This window comes from Clupea harengus, unplaced genomic scaffold, assembly GCF_900700415.2.
Source record: "Clupea harengus unplaced genomic scaffold, Ch_v2.0.2, whole genome shotgun sequence".
NCBI classification, from domain to species: Eukaryota; Metazoa; Chordata; class Actinopteri; order Clupeiformes; family Clupeidae; genus Clupea; species Clupea harengus.
The window spans coordinates 13,004-22,500 of NW_024879800.1; the positions used below are offsets into that span (position 1 = coordinate 13,004).

Genomic DNA, 9,497 nt, shown 5'->3' on the forward strand with positions numbered 1-9,497 from the left:
TTGAAGCTTGTTGAGGCACAGCACTAGTATGTACAGTTGGCAGCAATAATCTGATCTAGAGAAGGAGTGTCCACAGGCTAAAGTGTAGTAAATATGGTGGACAGAGGCCCATACTGAGGCAGCATGTAAACATGATTACGTCACAATAATTTACTCGTGGCCTAGAAAAGAAATTTTAATACACACTTTATTTGTCAATTGTCAATTGTATTCAACATAGTCATTAAATATGATATTGCAACCAAAGATCCCCAATTTTCACACAGACCTTTCAGGACGTCTTCATACAGTAATTAGCAAAATGTGCGTGAAATTGATTCATTTATTTTACGACAAACATTTGTATCCATCCAGAGATTCCAGTCCCAGAGCGTGTGACTGTGAGCTCCATCACTGCATCATCTGCTAGCCTCAGCTGGCTGGTGTCTCCTGAGATGGAGCAGACTCCACACAGCTTCCTGGTCTCTTACCAGAGTGAAAGGACTGAACTAAAGTCCATCTCTACTGAGTCATGCAGCCCAGTCATCACAGGCCTGAGACCAGGAACTGACTACACTGTTAGAGTCTACACTGAGCTCCAACATGGAGGAAAGAGCCAGCCTGCTTCTGTTCAGATGAAGATAGGTGAGATATCAGGAAGGGGAGAATGATTCCCTGTAGTGTTATTCATGATTGATCTGTGTTATTCATGATTGATCTGTGTTGTTGAAGCTTGTTGAGGCACAGCACTAGTATGTACAGTTGGCAGCAATATTAGGATCTAGAGAAGGAGTGTCCACAGGCCAAAGTGTAGTAAATATGGTGGACAGAGGCCCATACTGAGGCAACATGTAAACATGATTTGGTCACTATAATTCAGGCTTCACCTACAAAAGAAATTTGGATTCACACTTTATCTGTCAATCGTCAAATGCATTTAGCATAGTCAATAAATATGATATTGCAACCAAACATCTACAATTTTCACACAGAACTTTCAGGAAGTTTTCATACAGCAATTAGCTAAATTAGCGTGAAATTGATTCATTTATTTCACGACAAACATTTTAATCCATCCAGAGATTCCAGTCCCAGAGCGTCTGACTGTGAGCTCCATCACTGCATCATCTGCTAACCTCAGCTGGCTGGTGTCTCCTGAGATGGACCAGACTCCACACAGCTTCCTGGTCTCTTACCAGAGTGAAGGGACTGAGCCAAAGTCCATCTCTACTGGGTCATGCAGCACAGTCATCACAGGCCTGAAACCAGGAACTGACTACACTGTTAAAGTCTACACTGAGCTCCAACATGGTGGAAAGAGCCAGCCTGCTTCTGTTCAGATGAAGACAGGTGAGATATCAGGAAGGGGAGAATGATTTCCTGAAGTGTTATTTTTATGGTTGATCTGTTATTCATGATTGATCTGTGTTGTTGAAGCTTTTTGAGGCACAGCACTAGTATGTACAGTTGGCTGCAATAATATGATATGGAGAAGGAGTGTCCACAGGCCAAAGTGTAGTAAATATGGTGGACAGAGGCCCATACTGAGGCAACATGTAAACATGATTAGGTCTCCATAATTCAGGCTTGGCCTAGAAAAGAAATTTGAATACACACTTTATCTGTCAATCATCATATGAATTCAACATAGTGATTAAATATGATATTGCAACCAAACATCTACAATTTTCACACAGAACTTTCAGGAAGCCTTCAGACAATACTGCAACATTCTCCCATTCTCTCTTTAGAAAAAAATCGTATCCACCTCTAAATTCCCCCATTTTACACAATACTCCAGTAGCAGCCCATAGGCTGAGTAGAAAGTATGAGCGGCATGACGTTTCTCAACGGTTTCTGGCTAATTTGACCATGAGGAACAAAACTAGAGTGCTGTCGTTTACTGTAACCCGAGCGAACATCGAAATTTTCCCACGCCCTTTTAGCTTTTGTTGAAGATGTGCATTAAAGTAAAGGAGATAAAGTGCCAGTGCTGAGACTGTAGAAAGTTATATACTACAGTGTCAGCCAGAAGCATGCATTCACAGGTGAAAGCCCAGTTCTATACTGAAACTTAAAAAAACAATAGGTGTTAGGGTCTTTTTATGACAAATAGTTTACTCTAATTGCAGTTGATGGCCCAAGGGTCTTCTTTAATTTAGGCCATGGATGGTTATTATGGAATGTTTAGAACCATATACGTATAAATACCCCTCTGCGCCAACAGGATAAAGTGCCAGTGTTAGACTGTAGGATGTTATATAGTATATAATATGTACTACACTGTCAGCCTGCAGCATGCATTCACAGGTGACTGGAAGAGTTCATTAGCGCCCCCTGTGGGGAGGAAAACCATAGACAGAGATAAAGACAGTGGACATTTTAACCAGGTAGTGTAGTAGAACAAAGACATAAAGCAGTGCAATCCAGTAACCCAGTACAAACAGCCAAATATGTTTTTACCCCCAGAACACCTCCTTCCTGAGCTGCTGTCAACCTTGGGCCTGGGGGATGTTCATGGAGGGAAGCTCACACTCAGCTCAGTCCTGGAGATCAACAACGACACTGTGTCTGACAGACCAGCACAAAGTCTGGAGCAGCTACCATGGATCTTCTTAAGGAAACTGATGATGTTCAATTTATATGCAAGAAATATCAAATGTGTGCAAGACCAGACAATGTATACTTTCACTGATGATTCTGATGCCATTAATCCTCTAGATTTGATCACTGCTCTTTTCCACTGCTCAGATCCTTTCCTCCAGCAGGAAATGGTCTCCAAAATGTCCATGTGCCAGTTTTCTGTTCCTTTGCTGCTGCCAAACTGTGACACACAGCAGAGCACTCTGATGCTGTGGGCCATGAGAGACCTGGTTAAAAGGTTCAGACCTCACTCTGGAGAAGGTGACAGGACATTGGTAGAGGGCAGGATTGTAGAAATGGACATCCCCATGGTGTCTTTTGTTAGACTAGGAGAGAGCAGTCTGCCCAAATCTCAAACTCTGAACAAGTTGCTCAGTACTCCTCATCAGCTTAACAACATATTTGTTCACTGTGACATGGAGTGTGGTGATGTGCCCAGGAGAATTTCAGATGGTCTGGTTGAAGTCAGCTGGTATCTACCCTGTGGGAACACAAACATTGACATGTTCACACAGCCAGTGGCCATAGCCAATCTGAGAGGAGATGGCAGGTTTTTTAAGACCCAGATGTCCTTCCTGTGTCAGACCTCAGCTGCAGTTTTCATCTTCAGTGATGACCTAGAGGGAGACCTCATCACTCTGAACAACAGAGAGAGCAGAGCTGAGCTGTTCCTGGTCACCAACTCTCAGAGGAAGACCTTTAACATGGAGACACTCAGAGATACTTGCATGAAGCACGAGGTGAAGGAGACCAATGTGATCGTCAAGAAAAAGAAGAATGATGCAGAGTTTGTAAAGACTTTGCGTGTCCATGTGAGTGGTGTCATTGGACAGAATCCAATGAAAATGAAAGACATGGCTGCTGTTGCTCGATGTGTTGGTATTCTTGTTGATGAAGACTGCACTGAGTGTGCAAATGGCAGAGAAGATGCTGAAAGCATCACTGGACAAATTCAGGATGTTGTGAAATTCAAAAAAGACCAGTTGCCCTTACATGGTGAAATCTGGAAGCAAATCAGTCAAATAGAAAAAGAGAACTGCAGAATGCGTCATGCAGACAAAGACATAGAGAGTTACAGGAGTTCACTCAGGACTAAAGAAAAACAACTTAGAGAGAAACAGCAGGAGAAGGCTGTCTCAGAAGCCATGGGGAGATTCACTGTTGGAATCTCAGAGTCAGGAACACAGCGTCTCTACTTCCTGAAGTGGCTGAAGATTCAGCTGGACACCCTCTCTAGACATAACCTGTCCACACTGAGAGAGCAATACAAAGACTGCTGTAGAAACACACCACAGAATAACGAGCTGATTGCAGAGTTAGATGAGCAAATCTCCAACTGCTCTTTGGGTCCTGAGCACTTCTTCCGTGAGCTGGGCCAGATTTATGAGTGTGCTTGCTCTCTTCCAGAAAACAACCCAGCCCGACAACAAGTCAAGCACCTACCTGCTCTGTGTGCTCAGATGCTGCTGGATGGGTTTCCAGTTGAGCTGGTTGATGGAGACGCATCAAACATCCCAATGAAGTGGATAAAAGAGGTCCTGACTCAGCTACATCAGCTGGCGAACACCAACAGTAAAATCCTGGTGTTGACTGTGCTGGGAGTGCAAAGCACTGGGAAGTCCACCCTTCTCAACACCATGTTTGGAGTGCAGTTTGCAGTCGGCAGTGGAAGATGCACCAGAGGAGCCTTCATGCTGCTGATTAAAGTCTCTGAGGAACTCAGATCTGAGTTCAAGTGTGACTTCATCATGATCATCGACACAGAGGGCTTAAAATCACCTGAGCTGGCAACATTGGACACAAGCTACGAACACGACAACGAATTAGCAACACTGGTCATAGGGCTCAGTGACATCACCATCATCAATATTGCCATGGAGAACTCCACAGAGATGAAGGACATTCTGCAGAATGTGGTCCACGCCTTTCTCAGGATGAAGGAGGTTGGGAAGAAGCCCAGATGTCTGTTTGTGCATCAGAACGTGTCAGACATGTCTGCTCATGACAGCAACATGAGAGACAGGAAGAAACTGATGGAGCAGCTGGATGAGATGACCCTAGCAGCAGCTAAAATGGAGAAGAATGAAAAGTATGCAAAGTTCACTGATGTGATGGAATATGATCCTGACAAAGACAGCCACTACATCCCTGGACTTTGGCATGGAACTCCCCCAATGGCCCCAGTGAATGCTGGCTACAGTGAAGCTGTCTATGAACTCAAAAAGAGTTTAATTGGCTCCTTACAAACGTCTGATAACATCAGGAACAATAATGCAAAAGAGTTCCTCAAGTGGACTCAGGGTTTGTGGAATGCTGTGAAATATGAGAAATTCATCTTTAATTTCAGGAACAGTTTGGTGGCAGATGCATACACAGATTTATGCACTCAGCACAACACTTGGGAGTGGCCTTTCCAATCCGAGATGAATAACTGGCTTATAACCAAGGAAACAATGATATCCAATTTTGGAGTGACGGATAAGAATGTCAACATGAATCTCTTACGCACCAGGCTCAGAGAGTGGATACATGAGGCATCAGAGAAGCTGCGTGAAGAAGAGCAGAAAATCCTGTCCAACCTTGAAAAATACTTTAAGAAGAAGGACAGCAAAGTCTGTTTAGTAGAAAAATACAAACAAGGCTTCCGAACAAGTGCCAAATCTCTCAGACAACAGACGGAAATGTCTATAAAACACTCTTTGGAGAAGGCTGTTGAAATCAGAGAGGGAATGGAAAAGTTGAAATAAAATCAAGGACAAGCAAACGGATACAATTGAGAAAAAGGGTCAGTGAGCTGCTTAAAGAGTGTAGAGAGAGAAAAGCAGATTTATCTAAGGATGAACCCACCATTGAATTTGAGGAAATGTGGGAAGGAATCATGTCTGAGCTATCTGCAGTCAGACTGCCAGAGATAGATGTTTATCAGGATGTGCATCATCTGCTCAGGTCAAATTTAAGTGCAAAGGGTGGACATGTCTCAGAAATTGTCAATGCAGTTAATCTGAAATCTAGTGGACAGGGGAAATTCATTGTTAAACCTGACTGGTTTTCAGATGGAAAGAATTTTTGTGCCATATCAATCTCTGGAGAATCACTTCATTGCTAAAATCCAAGAGATCTGTGACGGTATCATCAGACACTGTGACAGTCTTATTTCAGATCACATAAGCGTCATGAAGAGAAACAACACAGATTACCATGATACGTACATCAGAGACCTCCTCAAGGCTGTTGATGACCAGGTGAAAGATCATCAGATTAGTGATGAATGTGAAGCTTCTCTTAAGGTTCATGTCTGTGGCCGTGCAGCGAGGCTCTTCCAGAAAGCACACAAGGAATTCAATGTCCGCAACGACCCACAGAATCGTCTGATGGAGTCTAAACCCATATTTCTGGAGAAATTCTTAGAATCATTCAGTGAAAAAGATCAGTGCCAGAAGAGAGCTAAACAATTCACAGAGACCTGTGTGAAGCCAGCAGTTGAGGACTACGTGTCTAAACATCTTGGGCAGGCAATCGCAGATCACATGAAGATGGGAGATGGGGGTGACCTACAGCACACGTCTCTGCTTATGTCCTTTTAAAGCAGCTGCTCCATGAGGACTCATTTCAGAAGTACAAGGAGTACACAAATCATATGAGAACATTTGTGGAAAACTGGATAAAGGAACAAATCATTAAGAAATGTCATCAGGTGAACAAATGCAACAATGGAGAAAAACTCCTTTCTGAGATTGTAAAGAAATAACTGCCACGATCACCAGCATCTCCAAGAACATGGACATAGAGGAGTTCATACGACAATTCTGCTCCGACCTTAAGGATCAGCTGGTCTTTGCAAGCGATGCCGTAAAAAACTTTTTGATTCTCAACAAGGCCAAGACAGACCAGTTTGCCATCAACCTCAAGGAGTTCATTGAGGATATGGAATTGCATCTAGTTCAGGGGTATGCCAACAAAACAGGCACCTCACACATCACTGAAAGAATTACAGACCTGCCCTCTAAACCCCATGAGCTGCTCTTCACCGGACTGTGTGGATGTGGGAAACAGTGTCCCTTCTGTGGGACACCCTGTGAAGCAGGAGGTCAGGACCACAAAACACTTCTCCAGCATGCACCGACCTCAAGCTTTTGACAGTATAGATGGAATACCTCCAAGAAGCTGGTAAGACATTTGTACAACTTTAGTGATCAGTGATACAAAATTTAAGAATTCAAAAACAGGTGATAAATGGCATCCCTATAAGGAGTACAGAGACATCTACCCTGACTGGGAGATCACAGGAGACTAGCACAGAGGCCTCAGACTACTGGAAATACGTGCTGATGAAGTTCAACAATGAGTTTGCAAAGCTTACCGTGCACAACCTGCAGATATCCCACATGCCTGGAAACACTGACAGCAGAGGATGCACTGAGAAGCCTGAGAGAGTAATTTAACATATCAAACGAGAGTCTAGTGCCTAAGACTACTAGAAATAGGTGCCTTCAACAGTAAGTCTGCAGATATCCCATATTCTTGGACAACACTGACAGCAGAGGATGCACTGAGAAGCCTGAGAGAGTCATTTAACATGCAGTAATGCAAACATTATGGGGAGTAACAGCCATATATGGTGTTAGTAGACATGACATGTGAATCAGGCCAGAAGGGAACCATCACACATGGCATCAGTGATGGGGGAACATGGAGAATGTGCTCAAGATTAATCAAGTCAGATGTTGGGGATATTAATCAATGTGATCGTCAAATCAAACAACATGTCTAAAATTAGTTTTTTTTTTTCATTCATTATCATTAGCTCTTACCAAATCTGTTGAAAAGACCAACTTGATTATTCTGGTCTTTATTGTCTTTAAGATGTTGAATAATGAAATGTGTTTCCCTTCAGTACTCTTGGGGGATTTTGAGAAAATTGTTGACTTGGTTCAGTTGCTTGCAGTTATCAATTATGTACCACGCGCGCACGCACGCACGCACGCACGCACGCACGCACGCACACAGACACAGACACACTGCAGTTAGTAGTTCAGTTCCACACACACTGCACACACTGCACACACACACTGCAGTTAGTAGTTCAGTTCCACACAGGCTGCACACACACACACACACACACACACACACTGCAGTTAGTAGTTCAGTTCCACACACACTGCACATACACACACACTGCACACACACACACACACACACACACACACACACACCACACACACACACACACACACACACACCACACACACACCACACACACACACACACACACACACACACACACACACACACACACACACACACACACACACACACACACTGCAGTTAATAGTTCAGTTCCTGAAGATTTTCTTTTCTGTTTAAGTGTTTTCATCATGAAGTGAATAAATCACCTTTTAGGTTCAATTGTCTTAATTTTGTTCTAGTTATTTGTTTGATTTAGTATTGTTACGTTGTTATTATTATATTATCACATTTTCAAAACAGGTGAATTTTAGATCTTTGTTTAGGTTGAGTGACCACCTTTCATTATGAAATGAATACATTTCTGATATAACCAGAGCAATGGCCTTCAATCAACCCAATTATACATATTGTGTAACTGGCACCATGTATGCATATTACCTTCATAGAAACTAATGTGTTTCTTTATTCATTGTGTTTGGGGCTTACTATGGGATGGCAGTTTATCCATATGGTTAGGATAGCAGTTTAAAGCGTGTGTTTCTAGCAAGCAGAATGAGAGGTTATTCATACAGAACTCTTTGCTCTTTAAACTCTTCAGCTTTCTATTCCACTCCACTAATATTACAAAGCTGATTCATCTGCAGTGGTATGTGATTTAATGACCCAGTTAACAAGCGTGTTCACTGACATGTATTCAATAAATGGCACAACAATCATATTTGTGTGATGACTATATTTTTCTTAGCTTTGTTTTGAATAGACAACATATGTATGTGTTTCTCTTACACAAATAATAGCTGGCTGTTGAATGTACATGGCTAATGTAACATTGATCAGATTTCAGGACAAGGACTACAACTACAAGGACTGAAATAGTGTGTAACAAATGTATAGACGAGAATGCAATGGTTAGTGTGAGCAGGGCTATTAAGATGCAGTAGTGTGTGTGTGTGTGTGTGTGTGTGTGTGTTTGTGTGCGTATGTATCTGTGTGTGTGTGTGTGTATCTGTGTGTGTGGTGTGTGTGTGTGTGTGTGTGTGTGTGTGTGTGTGTGTGTGTGTGTGTGTGAGTGCGTGTGTATCTGTGTGTGTGTGTATTGTGAATCTCAGTCCTGGTAGAGCAGCTCCGTCAGGTTCTCTGTCTGGTTCCGGAAGGTTCTGTAGCAGGAGGGGCTGCAGGCGTAGAACACCAGTGGTACCATGGCAACACCAAAGAGCTCTGAACATGGCCGGATCAGAAGCAGACCCTCCCCAAACATTGGCCCTGGCAGCACTCACACACACACACACTGGCAGAGAGAGAGAGAGAGAGAGGTTACACACACACACACACACACACACACACACACACACTCACACACACACACACTGGCAGAGAGAGAGAGAGAGAGGTTACCACACACACACACTGGCAGAGAGAGAGAGAGGTTACACACACACACACACACACACACACTGGCAGAGAGAGAGAGAGGTTACACACACACACACACACACTGGCAGAGAGAGAGAGAGAGAGGTTACACACACACACACACTGGCAGAGAGAGAGAGAGGTTACACACACACACACACACACACACACACACACACACACACATTGACAGAGAGAGAGAGAGAGGTTACACACACACACATTGACAGAGAGAGAGAGAGAGGTTACACACTCACACACACACACACACACAT

General features: G+C 43.2%; 1 protein-coding gene across 1 annotated transcript; it reads left to right on the top strand.

Moving 5' to 3' along the window:
• Window positions 1-2,762: 2,762 nt before the first annotated feature.
• Window positions 2,763-6,206, top strand: LOC122130409 (up-regulator of cell proliferation-like). The gene is made up of 2 exons (XM_042705144.1): window positions 2,763-4,923; window positions 5,932-6,206. The coding sequence occupies exons 1-2, from the start codon at window positions 2,763-2,765 to the stop codon at window positions 6,204-6,206; spliced, it is 2,436 nt and encodes an 811-aa protein (XP_042561078.1).
• Window positions 6,207-9,497: the final 3,291 nt, after the last annotated feature.

Bases quoted from the DNA above. Each gene is read 5' to 3' on its own strand.
- LOC122130409 (XM_042705144.1), top strand. From the start codon at position 2,763: ATGTCCATGTGCCAGTTTTCTGTTCCTTTGCTGCTGCCAAACTGTGAC. The intron at 4,924-5,931 runs GTTTGTGGAATG...GTGGCCGTGCAG, and splicing joins GTTCCTCAAGTGGACTCAGG to CGAGGCTCTTCCAGAAAGCA.